A 24,846-nucleotide genomic window follows, 5' to 3' on the forward strand; every position below is an offset into this window, starting at 1 on the left:
CTCTCTTTCCCGTTGTTGATCTAGTTGTACTTCAGCAACCGGCATAAGGAATAAACTCAGCAGAGCAATTTGTCTGGCGGCGGAAGAAAGCGTTTCTCCTGTCTAAATATTTTAATAAATAAAAATTAGTTTATATTAATAAAATAAAAACCACTATCTAATGTTTATATTAATCTTCCATTTTGGTTGTCCCCCTCCCCCAGTGATTTTGGATTGGATTATTTCTATTGTTTTAATGAGTGTGCTATTTTTCAATATTGTAAGCTGCTCAGAGGCGGGAGAATGGGGAAGAGAATTCTAAACAGTCTCCTAGCGAGAGCTGGTTGGCACCGCCCACTCCGCCGACGTTGATTGGTGGGCCGCGCGAGAGGGCAGGAACGCGGCCAATCGGAGGGCGGCTCTCCTTTCAGTGCGGCCAATCCGCGGCGGCGGCCAAATTTGAATCCGCGCGGCGAAGCGGAGCGCTCGTCGGTTCCCCGTCGCGCGGGGACTTGGCTCAGCGACTCGGAGCGGGCAGGACTGCGCGTGCGCGCGCCCCGAGGTACGGCGGTGGGTCTGTGCGGGGCTGTTGGGGGCGAAATAAAAAGGTTGGGGGGCTCACGGAGGTGATCTCCGGAATAGGTTCGCTATTCCCCCTCGGGTCCGTCGCCGCCTTTGGGGCTATTTCCAACGAGGGCAGCATTTGCTCGCGGACATCATTAAGGATTAATTGTCAGGGGGTTTTTTTAGAGGGTGGGGGGAACAGAGGCAGCCGAGGTGGCCCGTCAGGGAAAGAGAAACCCAAAATCCCGACACGGAGAGGCTTTTCTGGGCTGCCCCGATCCCGCCCAAGCGCGCCAGCTTTGCAGCTTCACAGAACTCTTCGTCAGGGCGGCTTGAGGCTTCCCCGACCAGAAGTGTGGGACTTCAGCTCCCATCAGCCGCAGCCAGCATGGCCAATGGGCAGGGGGGACTAGAGGTGGCGGTCTGAAACATCTGGGGGGCACCAGGTTGGGGAAGGCTGGGATGGGTGCCCCCCCCCATATAGTGCCGAGAAGCACAAAGGGCGCAGGGAAGAGAATGGCGAGCATGGAGCGAGAGGAGAGGAGAGCCTTTTGCGAGTGAGGGCTGCCTAGCGAAACACAATAACGGGCTCCGAGCTCGCCTTCTTGTGATACAAGCTTCTGTGGGTGTCCAGACACAATCCGGATCGGGCTGCGGGTCCACGAAAGCTCGTGCCGGGCTTCTGCAACCTGATGTGTTGGACTACAAGGCCCACCACTCCCGGCCAGCATGCTCAGCAAAGTTTGGTGGCAGTTGTGTTCCAGGGCGCTTGGCTCGGGTGCAGAGTGCCTTGTTTATTTTAAATATTTCCTGGCTGCTTTCCGGGCAGGAGCCTTCCCAAGAGGGCTTCCGAAAATGAAATAGGCGGACACCATGTCATAAAAGCAGCAATCTTAAAAAATAATAGCAGTCTGAAACATATGCTTGCATACCTATATAATCAGGGGGAAGACTAGTGTAAACAAGCAGGAAAACTCTGAAAACAGCCTGCGGTGTTGGGGCCTCCATGGCAACCCGTTCCAGGAATTAAGGGTTTAAACATTTTCATATCTGATGCCAAGCACCTTTATTTGTATTTTATCTGTATTTGAATTGATTTTGTTCTATGGATTTTAGGGGCTGTAATGTTTTCAGATGTATAATTAATTTTAAAATGGTTTTTAATTTGATTGCGAGCCGCCTGGAGATGCTATGGTGCAATAGGCTATTTATAACATGCAAATGTTATAAATAAATAAAGTGATGCAGGAAGCAGTCCAGATCTCACCTAATGGCCAGCCGAGGGGTAATAGGAAGCAGCGAAAAGGCCGATGGTACAGAAATGGTCTCAGAATTGTACTGTGTTGGGGATACGCCCTGTCCAAAGCCCTGTTGTTTCCCCAACATAACTATGGCCTGGAGTGATTTAGTCAATCTTCCTTATTGCTGAAAGAGAAATAGAAAATGCCTTTTTCTGCTGCCTGCAGCAGCACAACTGGACGATGGCTGTGGGGGGCAGTCCATCTTTATTTATGTATTTAACGTTTTTATATGCCGTCCCAATACTAAAAGTCTCTGGGCAGCTTACAAAAAACAAAGCAACCATATACCACCATATACCATCTGTGAGTCTCTGACTCCCAGTGTCAGTGAGAGTTTTGAATGATCTGCCCCGTGATGGTGGGAGAGAACCTTGGTGCAGAGAGTGTGTGTGCACTATTGAAACCCTTTTGTTGCTGGCTGTCAGAAAATCCCGGAATCTCAATTTGAGAAGAGGAAATAAAACTCGGGTTCGTGGGAAAGATCAAGCGTACAGACCATCTTGGCTTTATTGCATTACCCAGGTTCCCCGTGGGTCCATACTCACGATAATGCATTACTGGGCAGGCAGAGGTAAACTCTGCTGCAAAGCTTCAATACCATTGCAGGGTATTTTATAGGTACACAAGTACAGGGCAATTGATGGCAGAATGCAGACATTACAATAAGGTTCTGAGGTCATCACATCCAGAACAGATAAAGGAATGTCAGTCAATCATACAGAGACAATGAGATTACAATATTTCTAATTGCCTGTATTGACACTGTAGTTGAGTAACTTGAACCCATCTCCAGGTCTGCTTAGACATGTAAATTCAAGCTACTGAGAAACTTCATGATAAGCTCAGACCCCTATCTCCACTCTAGACATTCTGAATGACCAGGGCACATGCAGCCCTCTGGGCTAGGAAGATACTTCCTGGCAAACTGAATTCCAATGCCATTTTAAACAGTGACTTAGCTTGGTTTTGAGAAGGAGTACAGGATTTGATCCCACAATGCAAAAGCACACAGAAGTAATGCTTTTCAGGCAGGATTTATCCAAATTTTCCCAACATGGCGAACAAAAGGGTGGAATTGGGGTGTTGCTCTTCCTGGTTAGAAGCTCCCCAGAGGCCACCATGGGAGACAGGGGGCTTGAACTGACACAAGGAGGGCCGTCCGGGTCCATCCAGTCCAGCATCCTGTTCACACAGTGGCCCACCCGCTGCCTGCCGAAAACCCACAGGAGCACAACAGCTAGCTTAGACCGATCAAGTGGGACTCGGCCTGATATATTCTCCCTTTGCGGCAAAATCGTTGCAAAGAATAGCAGCGCTAAGTATTGAAATCACATGCTTTGGCCTTTTTCAGAATCACTCCCCAGGGCTACCGCGCACTCTTTTTCTTCGCTTGCTATACAGAGCGTGTTCTGTTGGTAATAGTCCTTTTTTATTTCTGGTTGAAATGGTAGGGATAATGAATGCTATTCTCGCCCCATAGGCAATAAAACCCTAAAAAGCAAATTCCAGCAGGAGAGCCATTGTTAGTCATTATAATAAAACAAAGAGCATCACAAATGTTTTGTGGCAGAGTATGGCCTGCTTTGTACATAATGACAACCCATCCCTGTAAAAAGCGGTGGGTTGTCAGAGGACACGCTGCCCACTACACTTCTGCCTAATTTTCTTCGCCCACAGCCCATAATCAACTCTTCTGTACGTTCATAGACTAGTAGAGTTGGAGGGGGCCAGAAGCCATTGGGTCCAACCCCCTGCTGCTGCAGGACAAGTTGTGGAACATGATGTGCAAGCATGCGCCGTTCATGGGCCAAAGCTCCGTCAACCCAACCACAGACCGTGGTTACCCACTGAGTTGTTCAGCCCCGAGACACCCTGACATCATACTGCACCACCTGCAAGGGCTGCCACTGATGCAGACGGCACCTAACGCCAGCCTGTCCCGGACAGTCCATGTTGCTAAACCATTACACGGAAACAGCCCTGCCTGCTGCAGTGCGCTCCCGTTTATTCTGTGCATCTATAAGGGGCCTTCACTGTATGTAGAGAGAGAAAGTGTGTGTGTGTGTGTGTGTGTGTGTGTATGTGTTCAAAGGGATGGGGAAGGACCTGATCGAGTGTGGTGTTGGGCTGAGGTTCTGGAGATCCACAGCCTAGTCTTCACTTGGCCATGAAGCTCACTGCGGAACTTTGCACTGGTCACTGGCTCTTATCCTAACCTACCTCAGATGGTGGTTGCAGGATGCAATGGAGAGGAGGAAATCCTTGCGAGCCACCTTGGGTTCCTTGCAAGAGATATAGGTGGGGTATAGATATAAAATAACCACAATAATCCTTTATGGTTCTCACACCTGCTTTTAATAGAGGAAATTGGCTGGAGGTGCCCTGGTCTTTACTTTTACCCTTACAATATTGTATTCCAATATTTCATGAATGTATATACTAAAGAAGGTAGATTAGCAGTGGAAATGTGCGCAGAGGGAGAACAAAATCTATAATATAAAATGTTTCTCCCCTCACTTTTATCTAGAAAAAACGAAATGGCTACAAACTTTGCTACTCGGTACAAAAAGGATCTGAGTACCCAGACCCTCAGGACAAAACTTGCCTCCCGAAAGTCTATCAGCCAGAAGGAGAGCAGGCACAATGAGTTCAATAAGGGCAGGCAGCTCGGCCTGCTTGATGTCAATACTCAGGCATCCAGAGGCAAGGAATTTTCTCTCCCGGAAGATTCGGGTGAAGGATACTTGCCAAAGAACAAGGCAAAGCCAGGTAAGTAAATGCATGTGACTAATGTTTAACCAAGTATTTGTTTTTAGGCTTTGCCAAGGTAGCCCTCCCGAAATCCAAGGAATTGCCGAGTTAACCTATGTTTTAAAAGACTTGGATTTCACAATTCATTCTGCATTTGAGAACGAGCCATACTGAGAACAGTGCGATGTTCTCAAGCAAGCATACCTATCTAGTTCAGTCTAATGTTAATCCTACTTGAAGCAAAACTTTCCAAATTACTAGGACTTAAATTAGTCTAGTAGAAGGCCAGATCCTGAAGATGAAACTCAACTCCTTTGGCCACCTAATGAGAAGGAAGGACTCCCTGGAGAAGAGCCTGATGCTGGGAACAATAGATGGCAAAAGAAAAAGGGGGCGGCAGAGGATGAGGGGGCTGGATGGAGTCACTGAAGCAGTTGGCGTGAGCTTAAGTGGACTCCGGGGGATGGTGGAGGACAGGAGGGCCTGGAGGAATGTTGTCCATGGGGTCGTGATGGGTCGGACACGACTTTGCGACCAACAACAACAACAAAATTAGTCTAAAAGCGAGCCACTGAATTTTAGAGTTGGAAGTGTCCTGGGAGATCTCTAGTTTATCCTCTGCTCAGTGCAGGATGCAAGCACAGCTACCTCGAGCAATGGCTGTCCAGGAAAGGAAGGCCTGCTAGCTCTGGAGGCAGCCATAAGAATCTGAGAGATCCCAAGCAGGATCATACTGAAGGTCCGTCCAGTCCAGTACTCTGTACACATGGTGGCAAACCAACTGCCCACAGGATCCCTCCAGCAGGACGGGTGCAAGGCCTCCTCCTGCCCAGCTCCTCCGCGACTGGCGAAGGGGGCCGCACATGGCCAGCAAGGCTAGTAGCCATTGTTGGCCCCCTCCTCTTCCAGGAATCTCCGGCATCCTTTTAAAGCCATCCTCATGGGTGGGCACCACCACTTGTTTCTTACCATTAGGAAACATCTCCTAATACCGAGCTGAAATTTGCTTCCTTGGGGCTTCCATCCCATTAATTCTAGTCCTGCTATCTGGAGCGAGAAAGAACCGGCCCACTCTAGCTTGGTGTGACAGTCCTTCAGATATTTACGGATGGCTTTCATGTCTGTCCTTAACCTCCTCCTCTCCAGGTTAGGCATACCAAACTCTTTCAACTGGTCCTCACAGAACTTGGTTCCAGACCCCTCTCCACCCTTGTTGCCATCTCCTTTTTAAATGTCTTTAGTGTCAACTTCATTAAAATGTAGCAGCCAAAGCAGATATGTTTGCTTTGGGTGCTCCAACTGTATTTTATTGTATTAGTGATGTTTGTTTATTTATTTGTAAGCTGCCACGAGGCTTAGGCGAATGGGGCGACATATAAGTCTGCTAAATAAATAAACAAACAAATTTGTTCTGTGATACAGATGTGCAGCACAGAAACAAGTATATCTGTTACTTCCTATGATCCAAAAGGTATGCTTAAATAAATGTAGCCTAGGACTGTGTTGACTAAATGAAGTTCAACACAGATAAATGTAAAATCCTACATCTTGGATTCAGCCCAGTGGTGCAAAACTGTCAAAAAAAGCTTTGAATTTTGATTCTGCCTTTGAAGGTATTAAACTTTCCATCTCCATGTCCTTTGTACTTAGACGGAAAGGACTGAGCTGTTTGTTCGGGTTAAGTCATTATTGATGAGACTTATTTTTACACACAGGCCAATACTCAAACACCACAGTTAAGACGCGTGGACAAGAGCGGATGGAAATGCTACAGCGTTACAAAGCTGAAAAAGAGCTTCGTAAGTTAAAGGAGCAGAGGGAGAAACCTATATTCAGATGTGGGCGATTCAAACCAGAGGACCCTGTCTTCGTTCCAAAACCATCTCAGATTCCTGTACTAAGCAAGCCGAAGGAGAAGGTCAGTAAAGCAGGAAGGTTTCGTTCTTACGCATAACTGTTCTGTGTTCTTTTCCCCTGTGATTTCACTAGGGCCCAGTTCATGCGTATTTGGAAACCCATCTGTGCTGCAATTCCTCCCTCCCTCTTATCTTTATCCAAATCAGAATTGGAAGCTCCGGTTTCAGGGGGGTCTTCCATCCTGGTTTGGAGGCCAGTCTTGGCATGGATGAACCTGAAACAGGCGAGCCAAATGGTGAGGAGGGAGCACATGAGCAGAAGGCCCATTTATTGGCAGCTGTTGCATCTGAACTGGCCATAATGCTCGCTCAAGTGCTTCCATTAAATCAAGGGTAGTTTCTCAGGCCAACTGGTTCGGAATGAAACAGCTGACTAGGAGAAGAAAATAGGTTTTCCTTTCATTCATTCCTGTTCTTCATCAGAAGGAAAACAAATAGCGAAAGTAAGCTTCGGATCTGTCTTGCCTTCTTCCAGATTGCCTCCAAGTAAACAAATATATTAGCCAGAACAAATTTAAGCAAGCCACTCTGCCCTGGCTTGCTGGCTATCAAAAGCTGAAGCCTTACCAAGCTTGGAGGCAGCTCCTTCTCCACACTCGGCAAATTCACCTCCTTCCTCTGATGCGGTCAGGAAGAAATGCACATGGAGGGCATGTCGTGAGCGGAGCCGGCTGGTGCTGGAGGTCAGACTAGATGGCCCGGGAGGTCCCTTCTGACTCGCTCTGTTTCTATGTTTCTAAATCCAGTATTAGAAGGTTGCCTTTCTTTTCCTAGTTCTCTCCTTCTGAAGTAGGACTTGTGCATTCACTTATTTAGGAATGAGTTTAGCAATGCACTTTCTACACGCGGTGGATTGTGTTAGGAATTTTGTCATGGATGATCTTTGTGCCATGCTGGGTAGCTGCACAAATGCAGTGCCATGAATATTTTCCTGCATTGCTGCAATGCCACAGTCCCTGAAGCTATTTAATGTAATGGCTCTTGATGCAATAAACTTATCTAGGTGGGGCCTCGCACAGGAGATAGAAACATGTACTTAGTACATTTTGAAATGTACCCCCAATAACAAAAGCTCTCTGTTGACTACAGCCAGGTAAAAAACCAAAATCCATTTTAAAACAGTTTAAATATTAAATGCAATTAAGTTCAGACATTTAAAAGAATAAAAGACAACTTAATACAAAACAAGAAACAGCACCCGGGTCAGTAAGCAACCTAGAATGAGGTCTCTAAAATGCCTGGATTCTACCCATGGCATTGTAAAGTCAGTGTCCCTGTGTTAAAGTGGAAAATTCAACTGGTGTGAAATAATTCCTTGTTTGGTCAATGCTGGATCAGGATCTGTTCACTATTTTTTTAAATGGGAGCTATTTTATAAGCAACTTTTTGGCAAAGCAGATTCCCAAACAATATAGTACAAGGCAATAATAACAGCCAAAGCTGTAAATGCCATGAAACCAAGCATCTGAAATAGCCATGTGACCATCCCTAATTGTTTAGGACATTACTCTAAACAGGGTGGGGAAAATTATGTTTCTTACTAAAACTGTAATATGTTACAGGTACAGATGGGCAATCTGTTGATCAATCTTGGGTCTTCTTCTAGGAAGCTGCACCACTAGTGCGGATGACAAGATCAAAGACAAAGACCCACCTGCAAGAGCCAGTCGGACCGCCAGCTAGACCACATCCTTCTGGAGTTGGTTCTACATATTTATTCTTGTTCATGTAGTTTAAATGTTAAATAAGGAAACGAGCTATCGGAGTTCTAGCAACTAACCTGTTCACCAGGGATGGGTAAATTTTCATTTGTGCCTGTTGGGGTGTGTTGTTTGATTTACACCAGCAGAAAGCACACCAATAAAGTACCACACTGGCCAATTTGTGTCCTGCATCCAACAGTTGCAACTGGCCGGTGTTTTTTCCCAGGTGCTTTGGAAAAGTCTCCATCCAAGGTCTCTCCTTCTTGTCTCTTGAACTCTTAATTCTCTCAAGTGAGATGGTGCGAGTAAAATGTCTGTAGTTAGAGGAAAAGTCCAAGAATCAGAAGCAAATCTCTCGATCACCTTTCCTGGATTCTTTCTTTCAAACTGACAATGGCCCATGCACCCGCTTGTGCTTTCCCGATACGTGGACATAGTTGCACAATCTTCTGGACCCTAGAACATAATTCTTTGAATATTTATTTCAAAGAATTATGCTGACTTGCGCACTTTTAAATGTCTTCATAGAATAGAGCTGTTAGAGCAGAAGGGTATAACATCTAGCAGCTTTTTGTGGAACTGACAATTGTATCTTGTATTGTTTGATCTGGTACTGGCAGCTGTCTTTAATACTCACTATTTAATGGTAATCATTTGAGGAAAGCACAGAAATAGCTTCTTCTGTCTTTAGTTGTGCGTAAGATAAGCAGAGAGCTTATCGAATATCTCGCTCTCTTCAAGGACAGACTTAAGGCTTTTGTACTTAAGGTAGCAAACCTGCACACACTTACCAAGAGTAGCTCCCATTGAACTCACTGACACTTTCTTCTGAGTAGACATGGCTCGGGCGGCACCACAAGGGAGTCATTGCCATGCTAGTGTCTGCTGGGTGTAAAAGGAAGGGATATGGAAGGAGTGTGTTGAAAGGTCTGTGTTGTTTCTCTCTGTAGATGATGCCTGTCCCCACCAGCAAGGGCAGCCATGCGCAAACAGGTCAGCAGAAACAGAATCGGATCTACTTGGATAAACCTCCCCACACAGAGAGCAAAGGTATAAATTGTTGGCAGTATCATCCAGTCCAGGGTTAACATGATACTTGGATGTTGTTTGTATGGGACTGTTTGCTGCTGTTTCAAGGGCCCAGAGTGGATTGCAACTAAGCCTATATTTCATTTAGAGCTTCACGGTTCCACTGGGGAACAGGTGTACCAACATCCCATAAGATACACCGGTGGTAACCTGGGTTAATTTTCGTGGCTTTGCATCTGAAAATCTCATACTTTTGGAAGTAGTAAGGAGAATTTTCAAGTCACTGCGGGTTCTAAAGAACTTGGCATCCCATCTCTTCTCCCTTTATAATTCTCTGCTATACTAAGAACTGCCTGACCTAGGCAGAGACAGATCCCAAGTGGGGATAGCGATTGGTGTGGAAATTGAAGGATCCTGAAGAGCCAAGCCCTTCTGGGCATCTTCTGGCCTCCTAGCTTACCACATGGGTCTCCAGATTCCTCATCTGCATTCATCAGCCTCCTCAACCTTGCGATTTTAAGCTCAGTTTTGGAAGGCAGGTCCTCTTCTTTTGCTCATGCCTCGTAACGCTTGCACTCATTCCAAATCTGCCTTCATTTCTTTGTGCTGAGGAAAGGAACAACTTTGGGTCCCCTTGTTTATTGCTGTTACGTGCTTTGGAAAGAAGCTTGCTGGGTAAGCTCCTGCCAAAGAAACGGCTTGGCACTCTGGAGATCTGAGTTCAGCAGGTGCAAAGCACTGTGGCTGTATTTGGAAGCGGTTGCATTTTTTATAACGTGAAGGCAACAGACAACACCCACATAAATAAACTCCGTGGCTCCTGCCGACAGCACCTGTCCAGTGAGCAGGGCTCTGTGCCACGATGCCACACATGGACTGACAAAGCTGCTCACCAGCCTCTGGTGGCACCAAAATCTTCGATCTTGGGGAGGAAGGCTGCCCAAGATTCAGGTGCACTAGTGAAATCGGGCTGCTAGAAATACCTGGAGTGGACTTTGGGGAAGGATACCCGCGTTCTCTGCTTCTGAATGGTAATGGCGATTCGCTTTCTGGGAATACTTCATACCTAGTCAGGAGGATGAGGAGTTGCGGGGTGGAGGGGACAACACCTTGAATCTCTCCCTCTTCTCAGTGCATGTGCAGACCTCCTCACACGAGTCTCTTGCTTTTGTCCTCTGCGATTTCCTCTTCCCTTTGAATGCTGCATCCTTCCAGCCCCGGCCTCTGTCCCTCAGCCTGAGGAGAGATGCCAAATACCTCCCAGTCACCCTGCTCCTGTGCCGTTAACGTCTGATCACCAGAATGTGAAAGGTCTTGACAAGCATGGGACTTTCCCCCTCCTCTTTCAGAAAGGCAACCTGCAGGCTCCACAGCCACGCATGGGAGAACCACAAGAGCAGCGGCGCATTCCAAGACCAGGATACCGCAGGCATCACGACCTGCCGGCAATGCAAGTGAGTGAAGCAGGGAACAGCTCTGCTTGGGTAGCGATCAGCGCGGCTATAACTCGTCTTCATCTTAATTTCCCCCCAACTGTACTTTCCATATATTTCTGCCCCCTCTACTTTTATAAACATCTGGATGGGGCCTTCAAAGAAAACAACCCTGACACATCCTCCTTGGCTTTCATGTGAGTGGGGCAGAGAACAGGTTTGTTCTGAGTAACTCTTCCAGTAATGCCAGATTCATCCTGTTTTAGGTAATCTGCCCCAGAGAAGTGCAACACAGAAAGGAAAGCAGCCAAGAGGAGTCAGAAAGGAAGAAGCAACTGTAAGCTTTTTATCTTAACTTCTAAACATGCTTTTTCACATTACAGTCTCTTTAAGAACAGCCCTGTATGATAGACAGGTGTTGTCTCATATTTATTTATTTATGTAAAACTTTTGTATACTGCCCAATTGTGCCATAGCACCTCTGGGCAGCCCACAGTCACAAGATAAAACAAAATAAAAAACCAACTACAACATATTAAAATACAATATCAACAAAATACAGACAAAAATACAAAACAAAGATCAAGTGGCATTAACTATTAAACATTTTTAAAGGCTACTAGCAAGGGGGAAGGTCGAGAATTTGGGTTGCCAAAAGCCGCCTAGATTTGGGGAATTTCCTGGCTGTCTGTTCTTAGCACTCAGCTATTCCAGCTCTCTGTTCATCTGTATTTCTAGGCTGGTGATGGTGGAAGAAGAAACATCCTTCAGTGGAAGTGTTTTGAGCGAGTGACTGTAGAATGCAACTACTCCTTATCAGCTGGAAAAGTGGCGGACAACTTTAAACACAAACCTCTGTGCTCTCTTAACAGGCATCGCCCAGTGTGAAAGACAGGGCTCCTGCAGAGCCAGAGAAAGGAAAGGCAAAACTTCAGCTTGCTGCTGAAGTGGAACAGGATGTGGCCTTCATTGAGAAGGAAAACCTGCCAGTGTCTCCCATCCTGGCTTCTGTCCCACCCAGGAGGACGCGGTCATTTGCCCCTCAGAACTTTGTGTTTAAGCCCCTGGAGGGGTTGAGCACCTACAGGGTTAAACCGATGAGCCCTTCCAGGGCAGATGTGTTCTTATCACCCCATCTCTTCTGGAGCCCCATGCAGACCAACAAGTAAGCCCTCGCCACTTAGCCTTTCCTGTACAATGTCTTAGATTAGTACAGCTCCCTAATTCACTCCAACTGTTTGAATTTGGGAGATGGTATTGATGCAGGCCAAGGAGTGGACTCAAAAACTCAGAGTCTGTTTCCTACTAGTCAAGATGCTGTCAAAAAGGGATGATTTATTTATTTTTATTTTATTTATTAGAACATTTCTATGCCGCCCCTTGCCGAAGCCTCAGGGCGGCTTACAACACAATAAAATACAATACAGTACAAAAATAACAATATAAAATTAAAGTTAACAATATAAAATAAATAAAAAATATAAAAGAAGTTAGAAAAGAAAAGAAGCTGTATTCTTAAGATCAAGAAGCTGTATTCTCACCCAGCTCCAGTGCCTCCCCTGCTGTCCATCTGTCCTGCATGCGCCTGCCTGCCTGCTTGCTGAGAGTAATGTAGTTAAGGGAAATTGAGCTGTCAAAACGCTGCCTGGCCTTAGCCATTCAGCGGCATCTTTCGTCTGAATTATGGATTACTGTTCTTCCTAGTGAAGTCCTTGAAGAAGGTGCAGAAGAATCTGAGCTGCAGGACTGCAACCAAAAAACACAGCTCTCCCCTCTCCCCGAGGTGACAAGAGAAGACTTTCCAGAGCATCCGTCTTCACTGGGATCTGTGGAAGTCAAGGCAGGTGAGCCCAAAAGAGGGTTTTGTAATCTTACACATGTTGAACTTACCTGGTTATTAGTTAAGAGGCTGGTGAGTCTTTACAGCGCTTCAGTTGATGGAGAGCTCAGTGCAGCCTGAAGTTCCTCTAGCACAGAGGAGAGTTGTGCAGGTTTCTCTTTCTTCCCAGAAGGGATGCCTCCCGAGACGAGGGACACTGCGCCGGCCGAGGAGGAGAGCGGCCGGCGGTGTGCAGACCTGCCAGCGACAGCCCCGCCAGACCCCACAGCGGAGCTGCAGCACGGCGTGCCCTACTTCAGGTGGGTGCAGCGAGGCTGGTGGGCCACCTGGCTGAGCACGTGCGCTTCTTGCGTAGCAGAACACCAACCCGTTTGCCCATCGCACGGCACCGGAAACCCTTGGGGGGCCGTCACGTCCTCACCCAGACGATTTTCCGGGGGGGGGGGCTTGTTTGCGAGCCGCCAGCGCCCCTGACCACCCACTGGGTGCCGGGTTGTCACGTGCGCCGTTGGCTGTCCTGCCATCCAGGCCAGACTAGGGAGGCTGCTCCAGTCCCGTCGGATGCGGTGAGCCAGCTGCTGGGTGGGAGCGGCAGGAAGCTCCTCCTGAAACTGCGCTGACGAAAGCCGGGCCACAGGTGCCTGAACGACACAGCCGTCACTGGCGGGTTACCTTTTGGTGAGGGACAGCGGCAGAAATCCGGCTGAGCACCTGATTTCTGTTGGCCTTTCCGAGGTGCAAAGGAAAGCACGTTTGGCTACCCCAGACGTGGGGCCTTGCCTGGCCAATGGTCATGTGACCTCCTGCAGCTCAGTAACAGGCGCTGTACTTATAGCAGAATATTAGGAGGCCGCATATAGTTTTTGCTGCACACGCTGGAGTGCTGCCCGTGGGTCAGTGGACAACAGAAGCAAAGCAGTGCAACGGCCTCCTGCCTCACATGTAACCCCCTGTTGGCCATCTAATAAAACCTTTTCTGTCGCCCAGTATTTTAATCGTTAGTCTGTTTTAGTGGTGGGTTTATATTTTAACGGATGCTGGGCAATTGTAATTCTTACTCTTATTTTTATTTTTTGGACTAATGGGTGGAAACGGTCCCGAGACTTTTAAGTATGGGACGATATAGAAAAGATTTAAATAAAATAAGTAAATAAATCTCACTGTTCTCAGTGCTCTTCACCTTTTCCCATGAATCCCTGAGCCTCCCAGAAAGGAGATATCTGCACTCCCTTTTTATTTGTTCGTTTTCGTTTTTGCAAACAAGGACTTCTGGCAACTGTCAAAAGGTTTTAAAAAACAAATCAGCCATGCATGTGTGTATATGGGTCAGGGAAAGGTGTGCAGGTTATGCGGCCCTTGAGTGAGTGTGACAATGAGTGTGATGCAAGTAAATAGGCATAAAGAGCCCAGTCCGCTGCCATTCAAGCTAGAATCTCTTCCTAGGCGTGCAGAGTATATTTCCCATTGGTACCTTTGCTAGGTCAGTGGGCTGCACACAGTTCAAATACAGATCAGATGAATTGCTCCCATCCCCAGTCCTGGCCATCAGCTAAGTTTGCCCAGGCCAGCATCTTCCCTGTGGCCTCAGATACCAAAACGACGCTCACATCACTGAACTGTGTGCTTTACTTGCTTTTCAAGAAACATCCTTCAGTCTGAGACAGAGCGGCTGTCGTCATGTTGCCTCGAATGGGATGGAACAGCTGAAATGGATATCCCTGAGGATGGTAAGAGGAGAGATGCGAGGAGTCGTTGCAAAATTGCAGTCCAGGACAAAACAGTTTGCTTTGCTGCTTTGGCCATGGAGTTGGGATACTAAAAACACATTGGGTTTTAAAGACAGTGTTTGTCTTAGCATTATGTATGTTACAAAATATTGATTTCTTCAGCAAAAGATCTTGTCCGCACCACTGTTGGGCAAACCCGACTGCTGATAGCAGAGAGATTCAAGCAGTTTGAAGGACTGGTGGACAACTGTGAATTCAGACGTGGGGAAAAGGCAACTACCTGCACTGACCTGGCTGGATTCTGGGATATGGTGAACTTCCAAGTAAGATGTTGGTGTGTGGGGTTTCTCTCTTGCATTCAGGAAGCCCTTTCCATTCTTTCCACCTCTTATTTACAGCCAAGACTGTCTGTGTTTCCCCTGAAACATCTTGCTTCTGTGTCAAGGTTGCTCTGATTCTGTAGCCTGATTAAAATGCAGGTTAGCAGAATTGTCCTGGACAGGGGAAATGTGCCATTTTTGGAGACGGTGAGCAATGTCCAAAGTTTGCTCTGTTTCCGGCAAACAGTGCTTCTCGGCTACCGCATGTGCACTTCTCTGGCTTCTGGGGAACTGTTGATCTCTGCCCTCAAAACTCCCACAAAGCAAGGTGTGAGGAATCCTCTCTGGGGGTGGGAAGGCATTGGAGTTGCTCAGCTCAGCTCCCCGGACTCCGGCCCACTTTCTCTCTGCCCTAAGTCCACCTCATACCAAGCACTTGCACAGGTGTTTGGCAGGAAGCGAGTCCATGGAGCCAGCCTGCACACGTGCCACCCACACCCCCACCGTGCAAGCAGAGGTCTGCCTCTGTGCGTCTGTTTTGTGGGCTTTGCGTCCTTTGTGCAAAGGAACTGCTCTCCTAAGCGTGTGTAGACCTGATCTCGGCTCGGCTCTCTTGCTGGCCAGGGCTGCATGCAGGAAAGAAGTTCAGCGACCACAAGAGAACTGGATTCTGGTCCGATCTTTGCATCCCTCGCCATCCTACTTTGGCAAGAGTATGGGCTAGAAGCGTGCTTTATTCAAATAAAGGCTGCAATTCTCCATGTTACGTATTTGGCACCCAGTACTGAGTTCTTCACCTGTGCAGAACCATTTATAGGAGGGGTGTCCAACCTTTTGGCTTCTCTGGGCCACACTGGAAGAAGAAAAATTATCTTGGGCCGCACATTAAATACACAAACACTAATGAAAGCTGATAAGCGAAAAAAAAATAATTTTCGTGCATCATTTTCGTGAAACCCACCAGTACAGACAAGCAGAAACATCCTCACATAATAATCCTAATTATGCGGCACCTCATTCAGAGAGTCTTTTAACATTGTTGAGCAAGTTCCAAGTTTGCAATCACTGATATAGAAAATGAACATATCTAAGTAATAAAACTTCACTGAATTTTTGATATTTTTTACTATAAAAGCAAAAGAAAAGAGGCCAACATAAAACTAGTGGGAGATTTGACATTGTATTTGAGAAACTAATGCATCAGTATCTGGTTCAATGGAAGCAGCTGCAATTTTCAGTGAGTTCTCAAGGTGCTCATCCGATATTTTGGCTCTAATTTTTACTCTTAGTGTTCTTCATTCTTGAAATTAGTTGCTCACAAATGTAGATTCTACCAAAAAGCAAAAACATGAATAAGACATGATTCTGAAGCGAGGGATATTTGTCTCTGGGAGGACAAATATCCCTATAAAAGTCCATGATCAATTTTTTCTTTAAGCTGAATGTTAGATTGCAGCTCTATGCATTCCATTTGAAAACTGGCTGGTAGGATATTTATATTGACTGAAAATGGAGTCTCAATTATATCAAAATAGTTATTATTTTCCTGGAAATCTTGAAATCTGTTTTCAAATTCTTGTATCAAATTGAAAAGCAAGGTTGCATATTTTTCGCTGTTCACAGGACTGCATTTAGCCAATGTGTCGAAATGTATAAAAGCGTTTGTGACGGTAGGTTGAAATATTGATAATAGCTGCATTTCACTTGCCAAGTCACCACGAGCCCATGTAACATCTGTCGGTGTCAATTCGACTGCCTGCGCTTGGAAGGTAACACACTGGACGCCACACACCGCTGTAAAACTGAAGCCACGCATGTATACAAATAGCGAGAGCATACATACATTTATTTTACGTGATTTTGCATCATGACGTCCACAAAGTTTATGCTTGAGAACTGTGTGATCAAACTACCAAAACAAATCCCAAAAAATTCATAATATTCTAAGCAAGTTTAGGATTTTGTGTTGGGCCGCAGTCATAGCCATCCTGGGCTGCGCGTGGGCTTGACACCCCTGATCTATAGCATGGTGGGATATGATCCTGACTTGCACTACAGGCGACTTTGAAGCCATGTCTCTGATCTAGACTGGTCTGCTCCACGTGGGGCTGTCCCTGATGGCAGAGTCCCACATACATTTTCTCAACTTGCGGTTTTCTAAAGAAAGCAATCTTTTCTGGGCAAATGTGCGAAGAATGCATGATTGCTGTGGATGCGTCCTGTTTTCCACTTTTCCCCCTAATAAATGCAACTTTGGGAAGCTGAACTCTCTGCGACTTCTTGCCATTGTGGAAGAGATTCCAAGCCAGCACGCTTGCGCACTTCTAAGCTTTTGGTCTTGCTTAGAAGGAGTGCTACCAAGTTAAGATCCTTGCTCTGGCTCACTTTAAAGACTAGCAGCTGTTCCTTTTCCTCCTCATAGGTAGAAGATGTCAACAAAAAATTTGAGAACTTGAGGAAACTTCAGATGAATGGCTGGCAAATAGAGGAGGACGTCCAGTCCAGGAGACCTGCCAAGGTATGAGAGGCTTCTGTCATTTAGCCACTGGCCCCACATCTCATAGGGCACATAGTCAGGAAGACTGTGCGACGCGTCGCCCGACCCATGAATGAAAGTGCTTTCCATGATGTCCCTGCTCCGCTGTTCCAAATTCAAGGCCGTGACTTCCTGTAGGGAGTTTATCCATCTCTTCCTGGGACTTCCGTTGCTTCTGCCTTCACCTTTCCCTAGCGTGACTGTCTCCTCCTCTGTTCTGCCAAGTGCCATGCGCAGCATCTCCCTTCTTAAGCACTCATGTTCCCCTCAGAAGCACTCAGAGCCAGCTCCTCTCTCCACAGTCACCCAGTGCTTGGCTTTTGGCAAAGTCCAGACCTTCCTCTTTCTACCTCCACCCCACTGCTTTTCCTGTAATAAGGACCAGACGTTTGCTTCTTTGGAAAATACTCCTTTCATCTTTGGGATCCAGATAAGAGCTTCCAGAATCGACCATGTAATTGGATAGTGCTACTGTAATTCTGTCTCTTTCATCCTCTCACACCTGTGCGCCTCATTCCACTCCAATATGAACAACGTTACGGGTCTGTTAGAAGAATTGTTGATCCTGTATACATGAAATGCTTTGAGCCCTTGGTCTGTTCTGGAGAAGAGAACAGGCGGCCATTGCTGGCAAATGGATGTGGGTGGAGTCCCCCCGAAACAAGTAGATATTAGACTCTCCCTTTGTGTTCCTCTTAGAATTCCGTGCTTTAGAAAGTGTGTGCGTGGTTGTGAAATCCTTTCACGCCGTTTCCAAGCCTTTTTTCTACCACATGTCCAGAAGGCAGGGTGGAGCTGATATCCCTTTGCTCTGAAAGGGAGCGTGCATAGCATTTTCTGAATGTTCAGAACTCTTAATCTGGGCTGGTAGCCATCCAGACGCTGTCGAGCTGCCCAGTGTGACCCTCGCCAAGGCGGGAGTCGAACTGGTGAATTCCCAGCTCTTGCCAGCAGCTGCTGTTCCACATAAGCTCCCCCAGAGCAAGGTTGGGAACTTTGGGAGGCCCTGTTATAAATCCGGGGCCATGCACCACCCGGATGTCAGCAGAGGTCGTGTTCCCGCTGCCCCAGAACTCTTGGGAGGACCAATCCTGTCTTTGCTTTTGACTTTCAGAAGAAGCCGGCCCTTCAAAGGGCAGTCAAAGCCCGGGACGGCTCTGCTGAAAGGACAGCAGCCCGGAAGCGCATTGCTGCTATAAAGGCAGCCCTGAAGAACAAGATGAAGCAGGACGGGCTGGTGAAAGAGGCTGCAGAGCAAGTGGGGCCAACGGAAGCAGAAAAAATTACGTTCGACGGCGGCTTCTTCCAGATCGAATCTCCTGCCAAACCTTTCCCAGGTCAGCTGAGTGCTCTTCCCTTTGTGCAAGATGTTGCAGGAGGCCGTGTGTGCTCCAGTCAATGCGCTTCAGTTCCTTTGAGCTCTCTGCGGGAGTAGCAGTCCTCTCTCTTGAGAGCAAAGTCCTGCTTGGAAAACTGGAAGGAGTTCTCTTCCCTTTTGTCACCACAAATCTTTGATATTCATGCTGGGCTAAACAGGAAGAACTCTCTGTTCTGTGAACACGCACGTGTCTGTGCCATACAATCAAAAATTTTCTGAAACTACTCCAGAAGTCTCTTGAAACAAAGCTCTTGCCAAACATTTTCTGAGCAGTTGAGGCAGCCGGACCGCAGCAAGGAGGGGAATTTCACTAATGTTGTTTTTGTATCCCAAGCTACTTGGAACACAGCATTCTTGAGGGGCAGTTAAGTAAATTAAACATAAAGCTTTCTTGCTGTGTCCTTCGTTGCCGGGCCACCAGTGGCCACGGCACATGGAGCAAGTCCTCTGCAGAAGTTGTAAGGGGGAGAGGATATGCGGCTGTTTGAGGGCTCTGGAAGGGCCAGCCAAGCACTCCGCACCACTGCAGATGCTACCGGGCCACTTGGATGGGCGGGAAGAGACCAAGGCCGTTCTTCAGTGCTCCTCGAGAGAAGTGACCCTCTGATGCTGGGAGGAAGATATAGCCTCTCTCTCGTCCTCTCCAGAAAATTATTTAAAATTCCGTCTTAAAGCCATCCAGTTTATACCAACATTAAATGCCTCCCGCCCCCCGCTCCCCTGGGGTTTGGAATCGTTTAATTTAGCACCTTTCCTGAGTTTTTGTGAATACAGTGTTCTCCACTCCTTCAGCTGCTGTCCAAAATGGGCGTGTCCAGTTTTGCACACCTGTTGGAGAGACTGAAGTCGGCGTTCCCGCACGTGCCCAGATAGAAGCAGCTGCTTCAGGTTTGGGAGCACGGGGCGATGTTTGTGAAATCGTACTCTCTTTGGGCATTAGTGCTGTATTAATCCGATGCTGTATCTCTCCCCCTCCCCCAGGCCGAACCCCAGCAACTGCCAGCAGGACCTCCCGACGGACATCCAGGCAGGCAGCCCCAAGATCCGCCACGAAAGCCTTGCTGCAGAGCTGTGCAGACACCTGCGTCATCCAGCTGGGCCTGCCAGCCGCATCCCAAGCCCTTCTGCCTCTGCCTGACCTGAACGCACTCTGGGGCTCTGCCGGGTCTGACCCGCCCAGGTCCCTCTCCAAGCAAAGGTATGCCACTGGCCTGCGGCAGGTGCAGAGAAGACTGTCCGTGTCGGAGCGGGCCACCTGAGCCCCTCGCCCAGCTAGCCATGGCATCGGAAGCACAGCTAGCTGCTCCAGGTCAGACCAAGGACCTGCCCAGCGCAGCCTGCCGTCTCCCACAGGAACGCGCTGGCTGTGCTCAGGCATTCCCGTGCGGCCCCAAAAGTGGCACCTGCCCCCTGGAATCCAAGGGCTGCTTCCCCTCTGCTCAGAGGCTCCCTGTGGCACTCGGAGTGGACGCATGCGGGTGCCCTTTGTCGTATGCTTGCCTGAGCTGATGCACAGCCCTTCTTTGCTGACCCAGAAGAAAGGATCTGGGGCTGCTTCGTTATTTTATGTGGAGCTTTCCCCACGACACGGAGCCCCTGCCAAACCCCCGGCCCCTCTGTCCTGCTTAGTAGCTCTCCTGCCTGCTCCTGAATCGCAGCTCCATCCAGCAGCAATGCCTGGCCCAGTGTCGCTTGGCCCTGCTGGCAGCTCAAATTGCGCCACCTCAGCCTCTTCTCGGGCTGAATTCAGGGTCTTGCGGTGTTTTCTACTGGCCCTGGAAGGAATGCAGTAGGAGCAGTTATGGCTAACTGCCTGCCTGCCCTGGAAAAAGGAGCTCGTCGTTCTGCCGCTGTCCCAGTGGGCGACACCATCCTTGTGCCAATTCGGACCATGCATCTGGCCCTCAGGGTAGTCTTTGCAACGTGCTGGTTGTTGACTAAGAGGGAGGGTTTCGGAAGCTCTAGTAAATAACCTCTCCTCTCCTTCACAAATGCACCCCTTCCCCACGGTTTCGCTCTGGGAAAGCCAGATGGTGGATGTGTGCTCTCTTTCCTTTTCCCCCAGTGACATCCGGACTGCAGAGGACTCTCACGCCATAGCAGCAGGGCCAGCGGAAGAAGCTGTCGTAAGTGCTAGTGTCTTCAAATGCATGATTGTCCGTAAGATCAGAGACCTGCGTTGCTCCCAGAAGGTGGTTCCCAAACCAGTCAGTCCAAGTTACAAGTAAAAGGATTTATAGTAAACCATAGGAAGAGTTTCTGGGCAGTACAAATTCTTCTTCGTGGTCTGTGCATCACATGCTTGGGCTCTGTGCTGCATGGAGCTCCAGGCAGGTGCAGAGCCCATGAGTGTGAACGCACAGGTGGCCTCCCGAAGGAGGACAGGCACAGGTGAGCGGCCTGCCTTTCCTCAACTACGACGGAAGTGGTAGGCTCTCCTTCGTTGCTGAGTGCTTTTCTGTTGCAGATTCTGAAGCAGTGGAATTTCTATGAGCAGCTTTTTAAAACTGCATAGTTCACAGACTCAGCTGTCTCAAGGAAATGCTTTCCAAGGCTCCGTGTGGCCATCCCATCAGGCTCTTCTAAGCCATCCCTTCTGAGGTTTAGATGAACCTTAAAGGCCGGCCACCACTTCTCTGTAATGCAAGGAATGGCCCGTTTCTGCTGTTTCTGCATGCTCGCGCTCTCTTCTCTGAATCCTAGGATACACAAATGATCGCCTGTCACAGGCAGTCATCCTCAAAAGATTTGGATGGCTTGGTCCCTGCCCGTCGTCAAGGGCTGGGAAATTCCAGTCTTGAAAAGGAGGAGCCAGAAATGGCGGAGGAGGTGTGCCAGACCACTGCAGTCCTGAACGACCGGGGCGTCTTGTGTGGTCCCAAGGAGGATTCCCACTCAGAAGGAATTTGCTCTCAGAGTGAAGGACCGCACACTCCAGAAAGTAAGCAAAACTGGTAGACTTACATCTTTACAGCATGATTGTCTGAGCAGTGCGGAGAGCTTCTGGCTGAGGGGCTCACATCCTGGGATCCCGAAGAGCAATGCAGGTGTGGGATTCCTGCAGCGGCCTGCGTCGCTCCGCTCCAGCAAAAGAAAAGGCAGGTTCACACTGTCCGACAAGCCTCCGTGTGTCTTGCCTCATTGTTGGGTCACAGGCTGCTCCATGCTCCCAACCCCCAACAAACCACGGCTGAGTAGCAACCCACAGTTCACACCCAAGAACAAACCGTGGCTTCTCTTTAAGGATAATTCATGGTGAACAAACCCCACTGAATGCATGACTTTATTTTTCAGGCCTCCTGGGTGACATCTCCTATGACAGTGGAATTCTTGACCACCAGGTATATTTGCTTGGAATTAAGCCAGTCATTTGCTACATCCCCTCGTGTGAGATTCGTTTCTTGTGGTTAATATAATGCCATGCTTTTGATTTTGCCAAGTGTGTGTGCGCGCGCATATGTATTACGGAGCGGGGAACTGGGGAGGAACAAGAATGGCAAGTTCCGATTTCTCCTCCCCAGAGCAACCCACATCAAATGCATCCCGTGGTGTTGCACAAGCAGAAACCGGACTGCCTCGCTGGCCCACAGAGCGGTTGGTGCCCGTCTCTTCTGCGTGGCCAGGCCGAGTTTTGCAGCGCTGCCGTGACAGCGACGTGCGCATGTGTCGGTTGAGATCTCAGATATGCTTGAGCTTTCGAGAGGGAGGGAGGGAGGGTGGGGGGGTTCTGGCTTCCCTTGGGCTGCTCAGCACGTAACCAGTTTGGTTGGTTTCAGGGAGCTGGTTGCTCTTCCTTGAGGCAGTCCCTTACTGGCTTCTGTGAAGAAAACCATGTGTGCGCATAGTTCCACAGGAGGCGTCACGCCCAGGGCCGAAAACCATTTTTGAAGTGCCTAATCCTGTTCAAACCGTGCCCTCTGCAGCTTGGGTATAACTGAGGTGTATCATGGACCAAAATAAGAGCTGGCCGGGTCATCGTGCATGGAAGGCACAAATTCAGATGGCAAGCACGGCTGCCTAAGCAGATCTTGAGGATTTTTGGCCTGCCAGGCCCTCCTTTCCAAGACTGGGTTTTCTACCAGCATAGAATTTTCTCAGGATATAACTCAACTGAAGTGTCCAGAATTCAAGGGTAATTGTGGGCTGGATCGTCCAACTGAATGGGAAACAGAGCTGGTAAAGCAGCTGAGGGGAGCAGGGGGCAGATACCAATGGTGTATGAACTTTTGTGGGTTCTTGGAAACATTGCCGGAAACTTTTGGAACTGGGTCACAAGTAAAGATTTCATTTGCACCTATTTCGTGCTGTCTGCAACTGGCTTTCTCCACCTTACGCCCCTTCTCTGCCATGCACACATGCATGGACAGGGGCCGTCCAGATGCTGAAGTCCCCCATGAAACTGCAGAGACTCCGTACCCCAAAGATCGCCCCCTTGGTTAGTGAGGCTTGGCAGGAGAGCTGTGCTGTCTGCTCTGGGGGGAGAGCTTCTGGCAGCACCGCAAAACAATTATTGGAGGGAGGAATTGTTTTGCGAGTTACTTTGGCTAGAATCTGTTGCAGGGTGTCCCTGAAAAGCATTTCCGGTCACTGAGAGAGCAGGGTTTCCTTTGGCTGCCAGGAGCCTCACCGTGCCCACTTCCTTATCGCCTCAAAGCTGACTCCAAACAGTCCCATTCAAAAGCTCTTCTCTGCCCCCAAGAGGACTGGAAACTTTGTTTGGTTCCAAAGGACAGCTGGGACCAAGTAGCGAATGAAGTGGTGGTCCTTTTGCCTTCCGATCTTGACGTGTTGTCTTGTTTCCAGCAGGGAATTCCGGAAACCAGCCTCTTCTTCACTCCCATCAGGAACGAAGCTGTGAAATCTACAGCAGACGCCACGTTCAATGACCTCATTGTGTTCTCTCCACTTCCTCCACTAGATGGGGAAAAATAAGGGGTGGCATTTATCCTGTCGGCTGCGGGTGCCTTGGGCTTGAGAAGGACCAAATCTGCACTGAGGAAGTGGGGTGGGTGAACTCTTTTTACGTTTATCATTTTGAGTTTCATTACCGGATTATTTCAGTGTTAAGGTCCGAGATGAGTATTTTAGCCAGAGGAGGGAGTGAAACTGTGTGGTAGAGAATGTGAGTGCTAGGCTCTTCTCGCACTTCTTTTAAAAATATCCTTTTAGAATACTTAAATGACAGTTTAAATGGAAAAAAATGTAATAAATAAAAATAAAACATCACCAAGAAAATGAGTCTGACTTAAATCATTAGTTTACATCTGCTTGGATCTGTTCCATAAACAGCGGTGCGGACCTGGCCGGTGCACTGTTCGTTTATCCCCATTTAGGCAGCTCCAGTCGAGCCCAGCAGTGTCACGCTCTGTGCCTCGCACACGGTTTTTAATGCCAGAGCGAATGTCCTCAAAATAGCTCTTCAATGGATGTCAGAAGCTGCATGGGACACCCTTTGGTCGGCTGTTCCAGCATCGCCCCGTTCCACTCTGCCGTAGGTCGCATCCCACCACTGCTGGCAGAGTGAGTGCCCCCCACCCCCGTGTGTGTCCAGATGCGGGAGGGGGGTGTGGTCCAGCCCATCAGGGGAGCACCAAGCCTGGGAACTCGTAGCCCCGGTCCTTGCGGCCTCGTCCTGCTCGAAGGCTGTTCGGCGGCTGTGGGGTGCAGATGGCTGCGAAGGACAGCTTGGCTGGCACAGAGGCTCGGCGTGGTCGCTGGCTGCCTGGGCTGATGGGCGGGCAGGCAGGAGGGCCCAGGGAAAGGGGTGCTCGGAGCGGGAGGCGAAGAGGAGGTACGTGTGGGCTAGAGGCGAGGTGAGGTGCTGCACTGCTTGGAGAGAACCAGGCCAGTTAAGCACCACGAAGGCAGAACTTTGCCTGGAGGCCCATTTCTCCTGAATGGGGACCGGGTGGCCTTCACCGTGGAGCTGACCACCCTCTCCCACAGGGGCTCTTCAGTTCGGTCTCAGGACCAGGCCCGGACCCCATGTCTCCAAACACTGCAATGGGCTGTGATTATGCTGCAGACCCCAAAGGCTGGTCAGGGATCTTGCCCTTCCAGCGGGTTTCATCCACCTGCACCGGCCCAGAGCTCCATGAGGCAACGGGGACCATCCCTAGAAGGTGGAGCGGGTAGAAGTGACGTGTTCTGCACTGTGGGACCGGCTGAGCCTGTGGCTAACATTGCAGGGCTTGCAGCTTGTGAAGGGTCGTTGGCGAGGCCCTTTTGTCCAGAAGCAACGGAGAGCCAGTGTGGTGCAGGGGTTCAGAGCCTGGGACTGGGACTCAGGCGACCCGGGTTCGAGTCCCCACTCAGCCATGGAGCCAGCTGGGTGACGGCCAGTCACTGACTCTCGGCCCAGCCTACCTC

At 48.8% G+C, this 24,846-nt stretch overlaps 1 protein-coding gene and 1 non-coding gene across 2 annotated transcripts; both read left to right on the forward strand.

Moving 5' to 3' along the window:
• The first annotated feature begins 506 nt into the window (after positions 1–506).
• DLGAP5 (DLG associated protein 5) lies at positions 507–23,961 on the forward strand. The gene is made up of 19 exons (XM_044436410.1): positions 507–541; positions 4,372–4,613; positions 6,311–6,513; positions 8,118–8,210; positions 9,165–9,264; positions 10,593–10,697; positions 10,943–11,013; positions 11,549–11,841; positions 12,381–12,520; positions 12,689–12,815; positions 14,158–14,243; positions 14,406–14,566; positions 16,986–17,081; positions 18,214–18,436; positions 19,459–19,675; positions 20,543–20,603; positions 21,181–21,418; positions 21,772–21,818; positions 23,281–23,961. Exons 2-19 carry the CDS (start codon positions 4,382–4,384, stop codon positions 23,407–23,409), a joined length of 2,622 nt encoding a protein of 873 aa, XP_044292345.1. The 5' UTR covers positions 507–541; positions 4,372–4,381; the 3' UTR covers positions 23,410–23,961.
• On the forward strand, positions 9,984–10,117 carry LOC123026981. The gene has a single exon (XR_006415430.1).
• Positions 23,962–24,846: the final 885 nt, after the last annotated feature.

This window comes from Varanus komodoensis, unplaced genomic scaffold (assembly GCF_004798865.1).
Source record: "Varanus komodoensis strain SLA01 unplaced genomic scaffold, ASM479886v1 scaffold3, whole genome shotgun sequence".
In the NCBI taxonomy this organism is placed as follows: domain Eukaryota; kingdom Metazoa; phylum Chordata; class Lepidosauria; order Squamata; family Varanidae; genus Varanus; species Varanus komodoensis.

What these genes read in the sequence shown, in the direction of transcription:
- DLGAP5 (XM_044436410.1), top strand. Translation starts at nt 4,382, where the DNA reads ATGGCTACAAACTTTGCTACTCGGTACAAAAAGGATCTGAGTACCCAG. An exon ending in AGGTCCCTCTCCAAGCAAAG is followed by an intron (nt 19,676 to 20,542) that starts GTATGCCACTGG and finishes CTTTTCCCCCAG; the next exon opens with TGACATCCGGACTGCAGAGG. An exon ending in GTGGAATTCTTGACCACCAG is followed by an intron (nt 21,819 to 23,280) that starts GTATATTTGCTT and finishes TCTTGTTTCCAG; the next exon opens with CAGGGAATTCCGGAAACCAG.